At 48.9% G+C, this 20060-nt stretch overlaps 1 protein-coding gene across 1 annotated transcript; it reads left to right on the plus strand.

Annotated features, from left to right (window-relative positions):
• The first annotated feature begins 440 nt into the window (after positions 1 to 440).
• Positions 441 to 17864, plus strand: Klhl42 (kelch like family member 42). The gene is made up of 3 exons (XM_036181230.1): positions 441 to 1424; positions 10022 to 10215; positions 15607 to 17864. Exons 1-3 carry the CDS (start codon positions 457 to 459, stop codon positions 16056 to 16058), a joined length of 1614 nt encoding a protein of 537 aa, XP_036037123.1. The 5' UTR covers positions 441 to 456; the 3' UTR covers positions 16059 to 17864.
• The last annotated feature ends 2196 nt before the right edge of the window (positions 17865 to 20060 follow it).

Raw genomic sequence — 20060 nt, forward strand, 5'->3', positions numbered from 1 at the left:
TACAATGACTTGTGCGTAGGGAGAGGGCACCGCGAAACAGCGCTTTTTTTGTTTGTTTGTTTTTTGTTTTTGTTTTTTGAGACAGGGTTTCTCTGTGTAGCTTTTTGCACTTTTCCTGGATCTCACTCTGTAGCCCAGGCTGGCCTCGAACTCACAGAGATCCGCCTGCCTCTGCCTCCTGAATGCTGGGATTGAAGGCGTGTGCCATCACCGCCCAAACAGCGCATTTTGTTTGTTCCCTAACCAATTAACAAAAAGTTTAAAGACCCTGCTGGAGGAATGCACTGCTGATGCGGAGGGCAGGAGTTCGGTTCCCGCGTAGGGCGGCTCACAACCACCATACCTCGGGCTTCAGGGTCATCTGCGGCCTTTGGCCTCCAGGCACCTGCGCTCACGCGCTAGAACCCGCACAGACACGTCGATAAGACACAGAGAGGCCGTTTACTCGGAGGGCGCATGACGTGCCGGAGGGGCCGAGCCCCGGGCCGCGGCGGCGGAAGGAAGCGCGGGCGCAGGCCAGGCTTGGCGGAGGGTGTGAGCCGGGGGGAGGAGCCTGCGCGGCCCGGCTGCGGGCGCAGCGGCCCAGCCATGTCCGCCGAGGAGGTGGTGCAGATCCGCCTAGAAGGCCGATGCTACCCGGTGAGCAAGAGCAAGCTGATCGAACAAAGCGACTACTTCCGTGCGCTCTACCGCTCCGGCATGCGCGAAGCCGTGCGGCCCGAGGCCGGCCCCGAGGTGCAGCAGCTGCGCGGCCTGAGCGCGCCGGGCCTGCGGCTGGTGCTGGACTTCATCAACGCGGGCGGCGCGCACGAGGGCTGGGGCCTGGGCGAGGACGAGCTGGCCGAGGCCAGCGTGCTGGCAGAGCTGGTGGAGGCCGCGTCCTTCCTGCAGGTCACGGCGCTGCTGCGCCTGCTGCTGTCGCATGTGCGTCTGGGCAACTGCTTGGAGCTGTACCGCCTGGCTCAGGTGTACGGGCTGCCCGACCTGCAGGATGCCTGCCTGCGCTTCATGGCCCTGCGCTTCCACCAGGTCCTGTGCCAGCCGCAGTTCCCGCTGCTGCTGTCGCCGCCGCAGGCCCCCGGGGACTGTAGCCTGAAGCAGAGGCTGAGGGAGGCCCGTATGCGCGGGACCCCGGTCCTGGTGGCCCTGGGGGACTTCCTCGGGGGACCCCTGGCCCCGCACCCGTATCAGGGGGAACCCCCGTCCATGCTTAGGTACGAGGAGACCACGGAACGCTGGTTCCCGCTGGCCAACAATCTGCCCCCCGACCTGGTGAACGTCAGGGGCTACGGCTCAGCCATCTTGGACAACTACCTCTTCATCGTGGGCGGGTACAGGATCACTAGCCAGGAGATCTCTGCCGCGCACTCCTACAACCCCACCACCAACGAGTGGCTGCAGGTGGCCTCCATGAACCAGAAGCGGTAAGTGCCAGCCGGACCTGAGCCCTTCATTCATTGCCCTGGTGTTCGCTGGCCAGAGGTGGTGGCATCTCTCTGAGTGCTGCTGGCCTCGCCGCCGCTGGGCTGGCGGAGTTCCCAGTGAGCCCAGTGCTTGCCAGGAAGAAGTCAGCTAGCCCAGTGGCCTCCTTACAGGTGCAGGCCTTAGGTAACTGGCCTCTCTGTCTCAGATGTGTGCTTGTAGAGGATATTGCAAAAGGTAACTGCTGTTTTTTCCTTTTCTCTTCTTTCCTGGTCAGCTCTGAATTGTAATGCGGCTTGGGTAGAAACTGACACTGGCTTCAGGAACGTTTGTTGTTGGGCCTTTCTGCACTGGGGTAGGAGTCCGTTATCCCTAGGACGATATTAATATGTGCCATATAGGAGTTCTCATATTTTTTCCTTCATTCTCCCGCCTTTTGTTTATTTCCTTCCTAGACAGCAATCATCTTTGACCCAAAACTTGAGCCCGGAGTGGTCAACTACAGAATGGCCATGCCCTTGTCTCCTACCAGGGATGCCTGAGTCCCTTGCGGCTGTACCATTAGCACAAAGCCTACCTACACCCTCCTGCATACATCCGGTGGTTTTCCTTTATCTTGGTGTGTTCCTTAGGCTGGTTTTGAACTCCTGGGCTGCCTCGGCTCCCATGATCCTCCTGCCTTCAGAGTACTGGGATTAAAGGTATGCACTACCACATCTGGCTTTCCACAATAATCTCTATGTTACGTCAAATATATTGTATACCAGTGGTTGTCAGACTGTCATTTAGGGAATGACAAAAAACCAGCCTGTACATGTTCAGTCTACACACATTCCCCTATTATTGGTTGAATCTATGAACTCACTGATTCAAAGGGCCAGATGCATTCCTTTCCACTCACTCATCTGTCCCTTCCTGCAGAGTCCTCTTCCCTTGACCTGAGGTGGCTGGAGAAGAGAAGGTAGAGCTGGGGGTGGGTGGGTAGGGTGTGAGGAGGAGGAGTCGGAGGAGTCAGGAGAAGCAAATGAAAAAAGCGAAAGGGCATGAAGACTGCAGGGCCGAGACGCCTCAGAAGTTAAGTCTCTTGTTGCAGGCCTGTCGCCCCAGGGGCTCAGAGGGCTGAAGCAGGCAGGTTCCAAGTTAAAGGCCTTTCTAGGTTACAGGTGAGTTCCAGGCCAGCCTGGATAATGCAGCAAAACAAGAAGAGAGGGGAGACGGATCTCAGTGTGAGAGCGCTTGCCTAGTCCTCATGAGGCCTCGATTCAATCACCAGTGTCCCAGAAGTGGAAAGAAGAGTAACCAGGAGAGGACAGGCACTCTCTACCAGGCTGTCGGCTGCCATCCAAGTCCCACTATGGAAGGAAGAAATCTGAGCTGGAACTGCCCGGTCCATCACAGGACAAGGGACCCTTAGGTCAGAGGTTATTTGCAGAAACTACCTTGTTCTGATGGCTCAGAGGTTAAGAGCACTTGCTGCTCTTGGGTAAGACTGGTGTTCAGTTCCCAGTGCCCACACTGGGTGCTGTAACTGCAGCTCCAGGGCATCTGGAGCTGACAGGCACCCACATGCATGTGTATATATACATACACAAGCATGCAAATTAAAAAATAAATCCTAAAAATCCTGGCAAGCTGAGGTGTAAGAAGTAGAGATGAATTCGTCACTCCCTCTCCCTTCCAGAGGCACTAACTAGGGAGGGTTTGGTGGGTTTTCCCCCAACCACCTGTGACGTGATATTTACATCATCAAATAGCACCCGCCTGTAATTTACAGGACTTAGGAGACTGAGGCAGGAAGGTCTGTAGTCTAGCCTGAGCTACAGAGACCCTTTCTGAAAACAAACAAAACAAAATCATAAAGTTTAGTATCAAAAGTGTTATTTTAAAATAATTTCTAAGAGCTTTAAAGTGCTCTGAGAAGGGTGGAAGATTCTGTCTCCTTCCCTGTGTGTCTCCAGCACATCCACTGGGACTTAGTGTGGTGACCTTGCTCCACAGCCCTGACCTCTCACCAGTCACTGCCTGACATCCTCAGTCTGTTTGCCTCAAAGTGTTCTTTCTGTGCACTTTGAACACGTCAAGTTGTGTCTAGCTTCTGCCTCATAGGGAAACTGTAAAGTGAACGTGTCTGCCTTCAACACTGTGCCAGGCACCTGAAGCGGCTTCAGGCAGGGAGGTTTGTGTTGGCGCATGGTTGGAGAAGGCATGGCCTGAGGAAGCAGTCAGGAAGCAGCAAGTGAAGGCAGCGTGCAGCTGCCTTCCTCCTAGTTGGTGGAGGAGTGCCACTCACTTTCAGGGTGGGTCTCCACTTCTCGGTTAATCTCATCTAGAATATTCTTCACAGAGCTTGTCTCTGTAGTTCTAGATCCGGCAAGCTGACAATATTAACAATCACCGCCTATGTCTTGATTATTTCATTGTGGTGGCTGGCTGAGACAATAGGGGAAAACAGGTGTGTGGGGAAGGGGTATTATTTGGGGTCAAGAATGATAGTCAAAAACATAGTGGAACAGAGTGGCTCAGCTCATGGCAGAGAAGCAAAATACCCCTCAGAGACACACTCTCAGTGACCTGCTTCCTCCAAGGAGGCCCTACCTGCTAGTTTCTACCATAGTCCTGTCACAGTGTCACGTGATTTCACTCATGGGCTAATGCACTGATGAGGTCAGAGCCCTCCCGACTCAGCCTTCGATAAATCTACTTATTAACAGTGCAAGGGGACCAACCCTTCAACACATGAAGGTACCCAAACCACAACAGTATCTATACATGCCTGTCATAGTCAGGGATTATAAATGCACGGATGCTTATATAAATATAGGCATGGCCAGCCATTATCATTCGGGAGCTGTGTGTGTATATTCCAGAGTGAGTGGGATATGTATCCGTGTATTTTTACTCCAAAATTATTAGGGTACTTAATGCTTCTTCTAATCAGTGGTTGTTATAAATGAATTTTTGTAACAACTATCTATTCTATTAATAAAAACTCAGGAGTCAGATATGGGGTTAAAACCTGATTGATTGAGAAGCAACTCATGACCTCTCTCTCGCCTTCCTTGATCCAAACTGGCTTCGAATCTTTCTAACCCCTCCCTACTACTTCCTATGTCTCTCCATGTGTCCTGGGTCCTCCAAAACCTCTATGGCTGATTCTGATCAGCTAGTAGTTAGCTCTGCCCTCCAATTCAAGGTAAACTTTATTGTCAGTCTCAGAAGTGTCAGAGTGTGATCAAAATATCCCACAATTTTTTTGTATGTTCACAGATGTATATCTATTGATATAATTTTGGGTTTGGTTTTCTTTGTTATTATTATTATTATTATTATTATTATTATTATTATTATTTGAATGGGGTCTCATGTATCCAAGCAGTCCTTGAACTCTCTGTATATCTGAGGATGGATGACCTTGCATTTCTTAGCCTCCTGCCTCTACCTCTTGAGTGTTGGGATTAGAGGCATACACCAGCACATTGGGTTGTTGTTTAAGTGTGATTCAAAACTGGAGTCTAAAGTGGCAGGGTGAGTGATGTCAGGGAGTAGAAAAGGGACCCAGTGTTAATGTGTCACCCATGGGCCTCCTCACCCAGGACCACACTGGTTATTCCCTAGTGGAAGTGAAGAGTCAGGGTGGCCAGACATGAGGTAACACAGTTTTAAAATGTTGGCAATTTATTCTGTCTTGAAAATAAGGAAATCACCAACAGTAGAAACCTGGCGTAGCAAACAGAATGCAGCCCAGTGCTGACCGTGCAAGCATGCAAACCCCCAGCCCCTAGACTCTAGGGCTTCTTGTAAGAAGCATTTTTATCTTTTCAGCTGGATTTGCAGTGTGTGACTATTTTTATATCCTGTACATGGACGTTTTCTCCAGATGAGAACATGGGCATACTCATCGGTACCACTCTGTCATATAATTTTGCCCTTTTGTGTTTACATGTGAATCTATGAGATTTCTTTTCAAGGTATTGTGTGAAGTTACAGGCTTGAAGATGACCGAATTGGCCAGTGAGATGGAACTCGGTTGGTTAAGCTGGCAATCATGCTGAGGAGACCCACACGGTAGAAAGAGAGGGCTGATTCCTGCAAGCTAGCCCTTGACTCCCCCTCCCCCCCCTCGTGTGCTGTGGCCTGTGTACATGTTTACACACACACACAAATGTAATTTTTAAAGAGTAAATGACTGTACAAGTCCGAGCATTTTTTTGGGGGGAAGCCTCTTTCAGGTATAAACAATGGTTTATTGTCTGAACACAGATTTGACTCTTGACATGTGAAAGCTTGTATGACCACAAAATTGCCTTCCTTCTCTCCCACTTTAATTAGGGACAGCTTGCAGGGACTGGCCACCGACTGCAGCCGTCCTTTGGAAATGTCTAAATTTCTAAGATTATTTCTAGTATCTTCCTCAGCCCTGGCTTCTTCTCCGAAGGTAGAGCTGGGTGGGTCCTGTGTGTGTGTGAATGCAGCAAGGCCTCACCAATAGCTGTCTGCTGGCAGAGGAGCCTGACTGGGGAACCCTTGAGAGGTTTTGTCCTTGGGTGTGGAGCCCACACAGCTGGGCACCAGAGAAGGAGAGAAAATGCAGGCCTGTTAACCTCCGCAGCCGAGTTCTGGCCAACAGTTGAAATTGCTTTTTGCTTTTTGAGTTTCCCACAGGTGGTTGGAGCCACAATAAGCATCTCAGTTTCCCAACTTCTCCCATCTCCATCCTGGTCCCCAGCAGAGGTCACTACAGCAGAGGAAGGGGAAGGAGTGATGAGGGACTGGCCTCCTCACACTGTCCAGGCCAGGGAGGAAGTGTAGCATTTCACAGCGACAATTGGCTATAGCAAGCCATAATGATGTTTTTGTTTCGGGAACTGTCTTTCTGGGTCAAGTGTTTCTGGGTCACTTTGTCATCAGCCCCAGCAGCTCTGTGAGGTTGGTTTTATTATTGACCCCGTTTCCCCATTGAATTTAGCTTGTTTCCACACAACCACAGGGCTAGACCCCACTCACAGTTATCCTCCTCCTCCTTGTGGTTTTGTGGCTGTTAGTAGGAGGCCAGGTGTTTTGCAAAGTTCTCCTCACTTGGTTTTAAGTGTGCGTGTGAGTCAGGGTCTTGTTGTATAGCTCAGCTTGGCCTCTCACTATGTAGCCCAGGCTGGCTTTGAACTCTTAAGATCATCCTGTCTCAGGCCTTTTGGGATCACAGCCCTCCCCACACCACCCTCCACCCCTAGCCTCTGCTTTGGGAATTGAATCCAGGGCCTCAGGCATGTTCTATCAATACCAGGCTATGGCTGTAGTCCTAGAGGTTTTTTTTATTTCTTCTCAGTGAAATGGAAATTAAATTGTGGCCATGTCTGATTTTCCTCACTTTCATTTTTATTTTTGCAAGTGAATCATATACAGCTACAAAATGAAGGCTTATTTGGTATTAGACTCATCTTTCTTCCTGAACATAGTGTGTCAGGGATCAATACGAAGGAAGAAAAGATACTTGTGAAGTAATCGATGGCTCAGATGCACAGTCACGCTCCTGAGGTGGTGAGTGTGAGCTGCTTTCAGAAGTGGGAAATGAGGTGTCAGGGATTTGTAGAAGGGAACACAAACTGCAGAATTCTGGAGGCCATCTGTGCTGTAATAGGAAACCAGCCCTCCTGCAGCCAAGAAACTGGGGCTCAGGGCTGGAGAGAGGGCACAGTGGGTACAGAGGCACCCCGGGATGCTTGTGGTTGAAGGAGAGAACCAACTCCTGCATGTTTCCCTCTGACCTCCATGTGTACACTGTAGCATGCACACCCCCACACACATGAAGATGCGCGCGCACACACACACACACACACACACACACACACTGAAACATAATAAAGTTTAAAAACAACGAGGAGCTGGAGAGATGGTTTGGTGATTAAGGGCACATTCTACTGTTCCAGAGGACCAGGCTCAGTTCTCAGCACCAGCACCCACTTTGGGTGGCTCACAGTCACTGTGGACACCTGCATTCATCTGCACTCACATACACACCCCTCATATGTATGCAATTAAAAGTAAAAGAATCTTAAAAAACAACAACCCAAGATTTAGGACACGAGGGACATCACCCTCTCCACCGCGCGCAGAGCGGACTGTGTACTTGGCTCTGCTTCAGAGATGGGGTAACGGGCACAGATATGCTAAGCTTCAGTCAGTGCCCCAGTCGCTAGGCCATTCTGCAGTGGATTTGGATTTCCCCGTGCAAGCCTGGAGTTGGAGCCCTCAGTGATTTGCCTCTAAATTTAGCAACTTGTTGGTTTTCAGGTGGCTGGCCCATCTGTAAGCAAACCCAACATTAATAAACGTTTCTCTTGAAAATGTTGCACGTAAGGGATTTGGAGGGATGGAGTTGTTTACTTAGCTGCCTGTCCGATCGGTCTCAGAAAAAGACCTCTTCTTACCTGTTTGCCAAAGACAGATGAGCATGCGGGATGAATTGCACACGGTGTTTTGATATTACAGTTTTACTATCTGTGTACCTGTGGGAAGTGAAACCAGCCTGAGCTGGTCAGAATTTAGTGCTTGTTTACAAACGTTATTTCCTCTGGTTCACCAGATCTGCACACACAGAGAGGGCGTCATGGTTGGGTGTTAAGGATCATTGGCAGTGGGGAAAGTAAGCAACATGAATCGGGGACCCCCCCCCCCAGTTGCTGCCACCAGGGCGAAGTCTATCTGCATGGCTAGCTGGGTTTAACGGCTCTGAGACTCTGCATAAAGAATGCTGGGTTCTCCCTCTCTTTTGGAAAACAAAATGAAAGCAGCCCCTGTGCATCCAGACACCTGTGCAGCCATTCTCCCTTCACACTTCCTGGCGTATGCTCTACCTTGCTGTGTCTAACCCTCTAACCCTTCTTCCCTGCACACAGCCTTGCTCTTGGCTTTACCCCATCTTTCCTCGACTGTCGTTCTTTCTGGAGTGGTCATTGTTGGAGTTGTCCAGCACCCTCACGTCACACAGCAGAAAGCCTTGAGGTTGTGCCGACGATCTCCCGCTTGTGTGTTTAGCCACTGGGGTGAGATTCTCCCACCTTAAAGAGGAGGACCCGAAATGGACAGGCTGCCCAGACTTTGTGTTGTCACTCACTGCTGGCTTGTGAATGTCTGTGGTGTGTCTCTGCGGAGGTGGGGACTCCCTCAGGACAAACTTTGTCTTGTTTAGCCAATGTTTGAAGCTGATGACAACACGTTTGTCCAGATATGTTTGTTAACATCTGTAAATACTCTAAAATACTGGACCAGAGGATTTTAATTAGTTCAGCTTAGCCCTCCCCATTTATATATAGCAACCGAGTATATGCACTGCCGTCTGGTGAGTGGGTAGGCCCCTGCTGATGGCTAATAGGTCTCCTTGGCCACTCACTGATGCCTGTGTTGAACCTGGATGGAATCTGCTCTCTGAGAAAAAATGAACTAGCCGTTCTGTGAGGAGAAAGCCTAGGGGTGAGTCTGTGTACTCTCTCTCTCTCTTTTAAAGACTTATTTTCTAAGTACATTTAAATGTATATCTGTGAATGTATGCCACATGTGTGCCAGTGCCTGAGGAGGCTGGAAGAGGGCATCAGATCCCTCAGATTTGGAGTTACCAGAGGTTATGAGCTGCCATATGGGTGCTGGGAACTGAACCTGGGTCCTCTGCAAGAGCAGCAGTGCTTTCCACTGAGTCCTCCCTCCATCCAGTACTTTCTCTCCTGCTTGCCCCCTGGAACATCATCTTTTAGCATCTATGGGTAGTGATCTTCATTGCCCCGTCCCTGCGTCCCCGCTCCCCCAACCCCACACCTTCCGGCTGGTCTTGGGTATTTCTTCCCTGGCTGGTGACACTGTTTGGTGGAGTTGTGGAATGTTTAGAATGTGGGTCTCAAGGGGAAGATGGTCACAAAGGGTGGGACTTGAAGGCCACACCTAGCTGCTGCCTGGTTTCTTTCCTCTCTCTGCCTCCAGCCCCACTGTAGAGTGACAGCCTCATGCCCCTGCTACTGTGAACTGTTCTCCACACCCTCCCTGCCATGATAGGATTCTGAAATCCTCAGAAATTGTGAGCCAAAAACCTGTGAGTTGTTTCTGTGGGCTGTGGGGATCACAGTGACATGAAGCCAGGTCCATATGTAAGGTGGTGTGGGCTGCACAGCACTCAGACCTCCTCCTGCCCTTGAATTTATCTCTGGACTTCATGCACCGTCTCTTTAGGTAGTTGTTTCTCTGTATCATCTAAGGGGGAGATATCTGTATGTGTCCAATACAGATGCAATATGTTGTTTACACACTTGGGTCTGCAGCTGCTGGATCCAGGCGTGACATCTTCAGATGAAGAAAACTGAGTTTAGTGTGCAGCAGGTGGCCTCAGGCCCACGAGCAAGATCGGTCCTTATCACTGGTAGCTGCTTGTTTGCAGTTGCCTATGGCTGTGGCTTTCCCGTTTCTGTTCAGCAGATCCTGGAGCCTTGGGTACCAGGTGACATCTGAGCAGTGCCTCTGCAGTCCTTAGGTAGATGGGCTCCGCCTTCTGCTAGAGAGCTTCCTCTCCCCACATCCTGACCAGAACTGACCTCGTGGGCTTGTATCTTTTTTCCAGCTCTAACTTCAAACTCGTGGCTGTCAGTTCAAAGCTCTACGCTGTCGGTGGGCAGGCTGTGTCTAACGTGGAGTGCTACAATCCTGAGCAGGATGCGTGGAATTTTGTGGCTCCTCTGCCAAATGCGCTGGCTGAGTTTTCTGCATGCGAGTGCAAGGGCAAGATTTACGTCATCGGTGGCTACACCACCCGAGGTGAGTGAGCATCAGCTGCTTTTGCACAAGCTGCAGCGGCCTGGGCAGAGCAAGACTGGCCAGAAGAGGCTGGGTGTCTGAGTGTGCTCTTATGCGCTAGATGCTATATACTCACTGTTCTTAAGGAAATGAGTCCCAATGGCAGCATGAGTTAGAAGGCAAAGACCTTTGATGACCTTATGTGAACATGGACATCACTCAGATGGAAGAGAAGAATTATGAAGGATTATGAATGTTCTTTGTGCTTCTAGAAACCCAGCCTTGTGGTTGGCACCTGGGACCTGGCCAGGCTGGAGGTTTGGGTCACAGCTTTGCTTGTGGGAGAGCATAAACTAAGTACCTTTGTCCCCTCAGAGTTGGGCCCACCCACCAGTGCCACACCAGAGCTGGGTCGATCCTTTGCTTCACCAGATAGAGACCCTGCAGCCAGCTATGGGGCCCTGTTCCTACAGGGTGGAAGGATGTGAACACAAGAGAACTCTCTAGACCAGATGGTAGTGCCTGTGTGGCGTGTTCTCAGTCCTCACATGCTCTGCTCTCTGTGGTGGGCATTTTACAGGAGTAGCATGGAAATAAGACTGTCCCCAGGTTTAATGCTGATGTGTGTAGTAGGGAGACCTCAGGCAGCAGGGTGGAGCATCATGGTTGTATGGGGGAATGATGCTGAATGCAGGGAAGAGCTGCTCCCCTTCCTCTTTGCCCTCCATCGAGGCAGCTGCCAACAAGTGGTCTCTTGGTCATGGGGATTTACTTCTGTGCTGGGTGCGTCTGACGTGCAGAGCCCACAGCTGAAGGAGAGGAGTCGCTGGACTTGTGGGGTGGCTGGTGTCATGGTCAGGTCAGGAAGTTGCTGGTGTGTTTGATGTGTAGTGGCAAAGGGACAGCCCTTCATGGTGTGATCTTTCTAGCCCTGGCTGATCATTGCACGAAGGAGACTCTGGGGCTGCAAGTGACCTCATGTAACTTTGTAAATGACACCAGTATAGTATTCAAATAGGTAGCCCAGAACTAGGTGTGATGGTGCACCCCTGTAATCCTAGCACTAGGGAAGTGGAGGCAGGGGGATTAAGACTTTAAGGTGAGTGTGGGAGATAGCAGACCATATCTCTAGGGGAAGTGAGAGAAAGCTTTCAGCAGGGCTCCCCAGAGGCTCCATAGTCTCCCTCACCTCTTCAGCTCCCTGTCTGGCGGCTTCACCATGCATCTCTGCCTGTCTGCATGCGGCTTCTCCTCTGGGTGTCTCTGTCTCTAATAAGGGTGCAAGCAGGTTGAGTTTGTAATCCAGAACCGTCTGTTTACTATCTTTACTTATATGGCTATAGACCTGTTTTCAAATAAGATCTCACTGGTTGGTGCTGAGGTTGAGGAGGTGGACCTGCCTTTGGGGCTTCCCCCTCTACCCCCTGTAGGTGCCCTGTGTATTTGTGCATCTGAGAGGAGCAACAGAGGGATGAGTGTGCCTGAAGCCATGAGCTATCTTCTTCAAATGCTGCCACTTCCCAGTGACCACCATGAAGACACGAGGTTTATCAGCATTTTCTTTGTGGAGATTCAAGAGGATAATTTGCCTTTGCTAAGAGGTCTTTCACTCTGCACACTGGGGCTTAGGGTACAGACATCAACTAATTTCACATGTTTAGACAGCCTTAGCCTTGGCCATGCCTAGATGTCACATCTCCGTATCTGTTTTTCTAGTAAAGTAACTAGCTAAGTTGTTTACCTACAGATGTTTCTCCTTTCTTTTAGGTGATGTGGGGTGTGTGTGTGTGTGTGTGTGTGTGTGTGTGTGTGTGTGTGTGTGTGTGTGCGCTTTCCGAGACAAGGTTTCTCTGTGTAGCTTTGGAGCCTGTTCTAGAACTGTTTGTTAGACCAGGCTGGCCTCGAACTCACAGAGATCCGCCTGCCTCTGCCTCCCTAGTGCTGGGATTAAAGACGTGTGCTGCCACCACCACTCATCATGGTTTGTGTTTTGAGGCAAGGTCTTACCCTGGAGCATTTGATGGTATAGAATTCTGTAGCCCAATTCTCCTGCCTGAGCCTTGGGTGCTGGATTCCATGCACGAGCCTCTAACTCCCCGAGATGGGGTGAGATAGAATGAGTCTCGGCTGAGAGGACACCATGTGCCTCAAGCTTCTCCTCCACACAGGAGCTGCCAAGTCCTGCTGTAGCGCTCTTCTTCTGGTAGATTTCCTGGCTTTTCCATGACCTTGGCTGAGCAAACAGGCTGTAGATTTGACCTGGAAAGCCCTTCTGGTGTGTTTTGAGCTTTACAAGCTACCACTAGTGTGCCTTCCTCGCTGGGCCACCCAGGATGATGTCGGTCCTGGAGTCCCTGTGCCAGGGACCATGATGGGCGGTCAGGCAGCGAGGCTGGATGGGTGTTTGTGCTCTAGCTGAGAGGGCTGGGCTCTGTGCCCCTCTCTAGTCCTTCTGTGTCTGGCTTTTCCAGTACTTCCTGATGGTTCCTGTTTCCAACAGGTCTTCCTAATTGTTATGAAAAAGACAAAAAACAAAACAACCAAGACAAAATAGAAACCAGGACTTGAGTTGGAATCTCATTAAAAGAGACTTAAAATTCAGTAGATAATGGTTTGTGGCTTTGTTTATTTGTTTTTGAGACAGGGTTTCTTTATTACGTAGCCCCTGCTGCCCTGGAACTGGCTATATAGCCCATGCTGGCCATGAACTCATAAAGATCCACCTGCCTCTGCTGGGATTAAAGGTGTGCACCACCACACCTGACTGGTTCATGACTTTTATAATAGATTTTGATTATTTTGGTTCTTGCCAGGCAGTAGACAAATGGAGGTGCAAGGTGTGGAACCCCATCTCTGTCATCTTATCACTTGGGAGGTTGAAGCAGGAAGATGGCTACAACTTGGAGGCCATCCTGGGCTACATAGTGAGTTCCAGGTCAGCTGAGCACAGGCTAGAGCATGAGACCTCTTCTCAAAAAACAAACAACAAAAACAGCAGACAGAAATTCAGTCAGAAATCCTAGTAGCCCTAAAGGGCAGGGGAATCCATTTTAAATGTGAAGAGCAAAAGATTGTCCCAAGTCAAACTACTTTGCAGTGGCCTGGGCCAGTGCTTAGCTGGGGCGGAACTTTCAGAAGATCCAGGAAGAGCTAGCTGCAGGCTCTTGGAATGAAGAGAAACTTCCTGGTGACCCAGGCAGGTGTCCTTGGTAGATTCACTCCTAGAGTGACCTTTATTACCTAGTCTGTAAGGAGATGCATGCAGACCTTCGTGAGGACCAGGAAGGCAGTTTCTTAGGGGCAGAAAGTATATAGGCACAGGGACCAGCATGCACTAAGGACCTGGTTTCTCGGTGCCCTGCTAACTTGGAATTTGGAGCTTGTCTGTCTGTCTATGCCTCCCTCATCCTCTCTTTCTTTCTGAGACAAGGTCTTACTATGTAGCCAAGGCTGGCCTCAAATTTGTAATACCCTTGCCTCAGCCTCAGAGTGTTGTGGATTACAAATGTGCACCATCATGCCAGGCCTGACTGTGGAGCTCTTTTTATGTAGCTGCAGTGAGGTTGGGTGGGGGGTTGGGAGGGGGTTCCACTATTGCTCTAGGCAGGTCAGTTGCTATAGGTGGGTCCATTGCTGTGGGCCGGTCTGTTACTGTGATGGATCCAGTGCTGTGGGAGGGTCTGTTGTTATGGGAGGATCCATTGATATGGAAGAGTCTATTGCTGATGGAGGGGCCACTGTGGTGGGTCCATTGCTATAAATGAGTCTGTTGCTGTGGGAGGATTCATTGATGTGAGTCTGTTGCTGTAAGGAGGGTCCGTTTCTATGGGCGGGTCCGTTTCTGTGGGAGGGTCTGTTGCTGTGGGCGGGTCCGTTGCTGGGTGCCTGTGACGACAAGCTGGCTCCCAAAATGAGCTATTTTCTCCATTGATAGTTTTTGTTGTTTAATAATAGCCAACAGGAACTTCACTTTTTTTTGAACTGCTAATATTTTCCTTTTCTTGCTGAAGCTAAGACCATTCATGCTTTCCTAGAGAATAAAGTATTTTAAAAATCAGTTTGAAAAAAGAAAAGTGAAGCTCTGTATTTTGAATCTCACAGCGTTTTTTTTCTGTCTGTCTTATTTTGCAGTGTTGGGGACATCACCAGGGGGGCCTCATGTACACTAGCAAGCACTCCGTGTTCTTAGCCTTGTTTTTACATTTACTTTGAGGTGGAATCTCGCTAAGTTGCCAAGGCCAGCCTTGAACTCACTCTGTAGCACAGGCTAGCCTTGAACTTGAAATCCTCTTGCCTCAGCCTCCCAAGTAGCTAGTATGACAGGCATTTTTTTTTCTTTCAAAAAGAGAAGCTATAATTTTCCTTAAAGAAATTAGCTATTAGTTAAAAACAATGACAGAGAAGGCTTTTACCACATGCCCACGAGCAGGCAGAGGGTGGGCCTTTGATGTGTCGCCCCTGGTCCAGCTGGGAAGCTGATCTGTGAGTCTGTGGCTGTGGAGAGTGGGAGCTGAGACTTTTCTGTGTCTCCTGACAGGAAAACCTGCTTTACTGGCTTTGGGGTTTGGACGTGGCTTTCAGAGTTTGTCAAGGACAGACCCCCCCTTAGGGCTGGGCCTGCCTTCTGTGTAGTCAGGTGTTCCGAGGCTGTCCCTGAGAGTTAGGCTGTTGGGCTGTATGCTGATATTGTGGCTCAGAGGTTGCCAGGAAGGGCAGGCTGTGCATGCCAGAGAGCAGGGCCCTATGAGGCATTCTAAGGGATGTACAGCACTTTCTCCTGAGGCAGGCAGTGCCATTTCACAGTGTTTATCTAGGCCTGACTGGGTAGGACACCTGTCTGGGGTTCATCTGGATGTCTGGGTGGACATACCATCATTTTGCCAAGGAATACGTTTTACAATGTGGGCTTTCTATTTGTGAAAGGCAGCATAGGTCACTGGAGTTTGAACGCCTGAGCTGCTCATGAAAAGCATAGAATTCACTACATGGTGTGAGGGTGTCCAGCTGTAGCCAGGGCTTGCTGACCACCCTCAGAGGAGCTGCAGCCTGTCTCTGAGGCCTACCGCCTCTCACTGTAACCATCCATCTAAAACAGCATCCGCAAGTTGTCTTTAAATCAAAGCTGACCTTTCCAGGCTGCCTTCAAACTCATGGCCCTCCTGTCTCGGTTGTCCCAGTGCTGGTTCTCAGGGCCTCCTAAGAAAGGGGAGCCTGGGAGGAAGGTAGTATAGGAGAATCCAGATGGATGGCCCCTTCCCTATCTACTTGGAAAACTGTTTCTCTGTCCCCTACGTTTCTGACTGAGCTTCACCTGCCCATGGCCAGATGGTATGTGTGGAGGAAGATGCCTCCCCACTGCCCGGGCAGCGCAAGCTCCTGCTGCTTGACATCTGGCCTCTTTCTGTGTTTCAGATCGCAACATGAACATCCTGCAGTATTGCCCCTCTTCTGACCTCTGGACGCTGTTTGAGACCTGTGATGTTCATATCCGCAAGCAGCAGATGGTGTCTGTGGAAGAGACCATCTACATTGTGGGTGGCTGTCTCCATGAACTGGGTCCCAACCGCAGGAGCAGCCAGAGTGAGGACATGCTCACCGTGCAGTCCTATAACACAGTCACTCGCCAGTGGCTCTACCTGAAAGAGAACACGTCCAAATCGGGCCTGAACTTGACATGCGCACTACACAACGATGGCATCTACATCATGAGCAGGGACGTCACTCTGTCCACCAGCTTGGAGCACCGAGTGTTTCTCAAGTACAACATCTTTGCAGACAGCTGGGAAGCTTTCCGGCGGTTCCCAGCCTTCGGACATAACTTGTTGATTTCCTCTCTCTATCTACCCAATAAAGCAGAGACCTGAACGATTCAACAGTATTTGAAAGAAAGATCTGGTTCAAGAAAAAAAAAAGGCAACTCTTTGAAATACTGATCCCTGAGGGACAAAGTAGGCTAACGTAGATCACTACGTAGGAGGCTCAGCTGTAAATAAGCTTTCTTGAGCTAATTACTTGAAAACTTGGGGAAAGAAACCAACATTATTCTTTATAGGTTGTTTTTTACATCATGGGAACAAATGTCATGATAAGTATTCATCTAAACAGTCTTGGGCCAACAACTAAAACCCAACATTAAACAGTGGGCTGCTGGGGTTGCTCCACCAGGGCCAAGGTCAATAGCTGACGTGATAGTAGTCATGGTTTTGTTCTGTGTTTCCCCCACTGGGGGTGGGATCTAGGGCCTCACGCTAGTCCCATAAAGATTACTTTAAAATTGATTTCTTTAGGTCACCTGAGATGTCATTAGTAGGATGTTTAGTTTCTTTGACAAGTGTTAGGAGCCACCTCCTCACTCCTCCAGCCTCCTGTCACCCTGTTTTTCTGGTCAAGCATTTTATTGTATATTTGCTTTCAGGAACCCTAACAGGTGTGTCCAATCTTTAGACATTTCATTACCATTTATCAAGTTTGTGCACAACAGTTACCTTTAAAAAAAACAAAAACCTCTTATTAATGTTTTAAGTAAGGTCCTGATGTTGTGTTGGCTAGAGTTACAGCATCCTCAGGGGCCACAGGCTATGGCCACTGTGCCTGCTGCAGTGGTTGAGCCAGACAGAGAAGCCACAACCAACCGGTCCATCCAAAAACTTGGATAAGCACCTTCTCAGCCACTTGAGAATGCTGTGTGAGCAGACTTGTCAACCTCTTATGTTTGTGTGGCAAATGCAGGTCTACGTGGGTCACAGACCCTGCATTGTGAGGTTTTGTTTTTAGAAGATTGCTATTAACGTTTTATAAATTGTGTCTTAAATGAGGGAGTACCACATAAGGAAACATGCCTTTATGAGTTATTTTTATTGAATGTATTGACTTAGCTCTTGTTTCAAGATTTAAAATAAAAAACAAAACAGAGCAAACTTTTGCACATTTAGATGAGGATCCCTCCTAACTTAGTCTCAGCTGTGTAGTTATGTTCTGCCTTTCAAAGGCAAGGGTGGCCTGTAGCTCACTTATGCTGGAAAGCAGAGGTGAGGTTCTTTACAGATATAGAATGGCCTCTGCTGGTGTCTGAACTGAGGGGAGGTGCTGGCCTCATGACTCTCATGCCAACAGCAGTAAACAGCTCTGGGGATTTCACCAAGTCTGTTCATAATGAAGAAAGGGACCTGCCAATCATGGGTCCGTGTTTCTTAAAACATTCAAGGGCCCACTTAGAATGCACAAGAGGCCCCAGGTACGTACAGCAACAGCAACAAGGCCCTCACTTATAGGAATTTTGATTGAAGACCATTTGCTATAACCAGCTGCTGTCTTGTAGTGGAGTTAGCTAAATAAGCCGGACTCCATCTCTGCCCCAGCATCAGACAGTGGGCAGTGCCCTTTCAGTGACAGCTGCCTTGTGTAGTTAAGAAAGCTCCATAGCAAAACAAAAACTACGGACAGATTCATTCCTCACAAAGCTGCTCTCCCAGTGGCTGGACTTAGGGGGAATGATCCCCCACCCCACCCCAGTAGGTGTCCTGAGGGAGTCACTTCAGGGTTTCTTTACAGCTATGCTTCTAATATACCCAGAGAGCCTAGTTATAAAAATCTTATTTGCCCAACTATTTGAAAGTTCTGTCTACAGAGTTCCAGGACAGCTAAGACTACACAAGGAAACTCTGTCTCAAAAAACCAAACCAAACCAAAACAAACCAAAACAAACAAACAAACAAAAAAGGTTCCGTCAGGGTTTATTTGGGACATGGTGACAGATTTCAGTGTCTTGTCACCAGATCTACCAGTAGCTGTCAATCAGTAACCTGTTTATGTTTTTGGAACCTTGCAGGCCTTTGCCTTATAGCCCAGGATAGCCCCAAACTCGGGATTCTCAGCTTAGTCCCCCAGTGCTGAGATTGAAGGCCTCTTGCAACCATGACTTCCTTCCTTTCTTTATTATTTTTAAATTGTTTCACTGGTTTCTTTTAAAAAAAACAAAAACCTGGAAGTGAAATCTTCACCAAAAATGGTATTTAAATAGATTTGATTTATATTTCATTGAAGAATTGAATTTGGAGGAGTCTGTCATTTCATTACTGCACTTTAAAATCTGATTTATGTTTGCCACCATGCTCTTCACTTTCTCACCTTATGCACCTAACCCTCATATTCAGAGGAGACGGGCGTTGAATTAGCGTTGGACCAAGATGGGTGATTATCTTGTGAGAAAATACATCTTAAAAGTACATTTTTGTGTCTGCCAGTCAACCAGTTCTCTTCCTAAGAGCCATCTTTGGATGTATTTCCTAACACCAGCAACTAGATTCTTGGACCAAATGGAGTTGTACTACTATCATCCACAAACTCTAAGCAACCAGGCTTGACATGTTGCCCTTGTACTGTCTGTGGATATGAGGATTTAGATGCACAGACTCTCAACAGAATGTTGTTACTCTTGCTGCCAGCTGTGCTTGGGGAAGGGAGGCATGTCTTAGGACTGGATGGTTTCTGTGACATCTGTCTGCCTGTGCCCTTCACCTGTGTGGGCATTTTAAGAGCGTTTCTAGTTTAGCTGGTACCAGTTGGAGACTTCAGCCAGATGACAGTGTCCCTGAAACCCTTCCCTTCTTCAGGCAGCGCCTTGTGTGATATTTTTGTTTTCTTCCCATTCTCTATTGCCTTATCCACCCCCAGATGCTTCTGAGGGGTTCAGACTGTGTCAGGAAGTGTCGGGAGGACACTCGGTGGGAGTGCCTGCCACATCCTTTATTTCACAGGCTAGTGTCAATGGAAGAGTCTGGAGGAGGCTTGGTGGAAGGTGTTTGCTCCCTGACCTCAGCACTCCTCCTTCTAGAGGCTTCTCACCTTGGTCCTGGGAAGGTTCTGGGATGTGTGAGAACCCATAGTTTCTGTACTCTGCACTAAGATGTAGCATCAGAGTCCAGAAGGCTGGGGATGCTGGCAGGAGACAAAAGGCTTAAGACTAAGCACGAAACCAAAGAGACTTTGACCCTGCTGTTTTCTGTTTTGTTTTGTTTCTAAAGCCAAGAACCCGAGCAACTTCAAATGCCTTAGGTTTTCATTCAAGCTGAGTGAGGGAGAGGGTGCTGCATCTCTATACCCAGAATACAGAGGTAAATGTGTCCTTGTACCAATGTTTATGGCGCATTAGGGGTGTGGTCTTCAGATTTCCAGGTAAAGTTCAAGTCTGTTTGGCCAAAGAGGTAAATAGGAGGTTCTCTGATGTCTTTGTCAAAGGGTGTTTAGTGAGTGTGGCTTAGCACTCACTAACCTGACCTGATTGGCAGTCTGCTGAAGGCTGCCACTTGTTCTTAGACCACGAGTAGGGACTATGAGGTATGTGCCCCTCCCTCTGTGCCAGGGTTCAGTGATACCAACATCCCTGCCAGCCTGCCAGAGTGGAATGAACACCAATTCCCACTCCTGCTTGACAGACAGTGGCCACGAAGGGAGCCATGATTTCTGGAAGCAGTGAGCTGTGTCAACTCTGTTCCCTGGGAGACCAGAAACACTGGAGTGTCAGTGCAAGACAGTGCTGAGCCCCGAGACACAGAGAGCCACAGTCCCTGTGACAGTGCATGCTCATGTTAACCAGGGTGTCATCAAAGGTGCCTGTTTTAGTCGGGCACACTGGGCTCGGTCTGGCCACCTCTTGCATCGTGGCCCAATCTTCCCAGTGCCTCATGATTTAGAAATAATCCTGGGAACTGGTTTGTCCATAAATTTGAACATCACACCCCATGTTTCAGTTTTTTACTATATGCTTTTTGAAAAGTTAACTACTTTTTTTTTATAATCATTGCACTTCGTAGTTTGTGAAAACAAAAATGACGTGGAATCTGTTTTATTTAGAATTCACTCAGCAC

The sequence above is a fragment of the Onychomys torridus genome, chromosome 3 (assembly GCF_903995425.1).
Source record: "Onychomys torridus chromosome 3, mOncTor1.1, whole genome shotgun sequence".
Lineage (NCBI taxonomy): Eukaryota > Metazoa > Chordata > Mammalia > Rodentia > Cricetidae > Onychomys > Onychomys torridus.

Excerpts from the sequence above, each read along its gene's own strand:
- Klhl42 (XM_036181230.1), top strand. The coding sequence starts at position 457 with ATGACGTGCCGGAGGGGCCGAGCCCCGGGCCGCGGCGGCGGAAGGAAG. Across the intron at positions 1,425-10,021 it reads GCCTCCATGAACCAGAAGCG|CTCTAACTTCAAACTCGTGG; the intron begins GTAAGTGCCAGC and ends TCTTTTTTCCAG. Across the intron at positions 10,216-15,606 it reads CGGTGGCTACACCACCCGAG|ATCGCAACATGAACATCCTG; the intron begins GTGAGTGAGCAT and ends TCTGTGTTTCAG.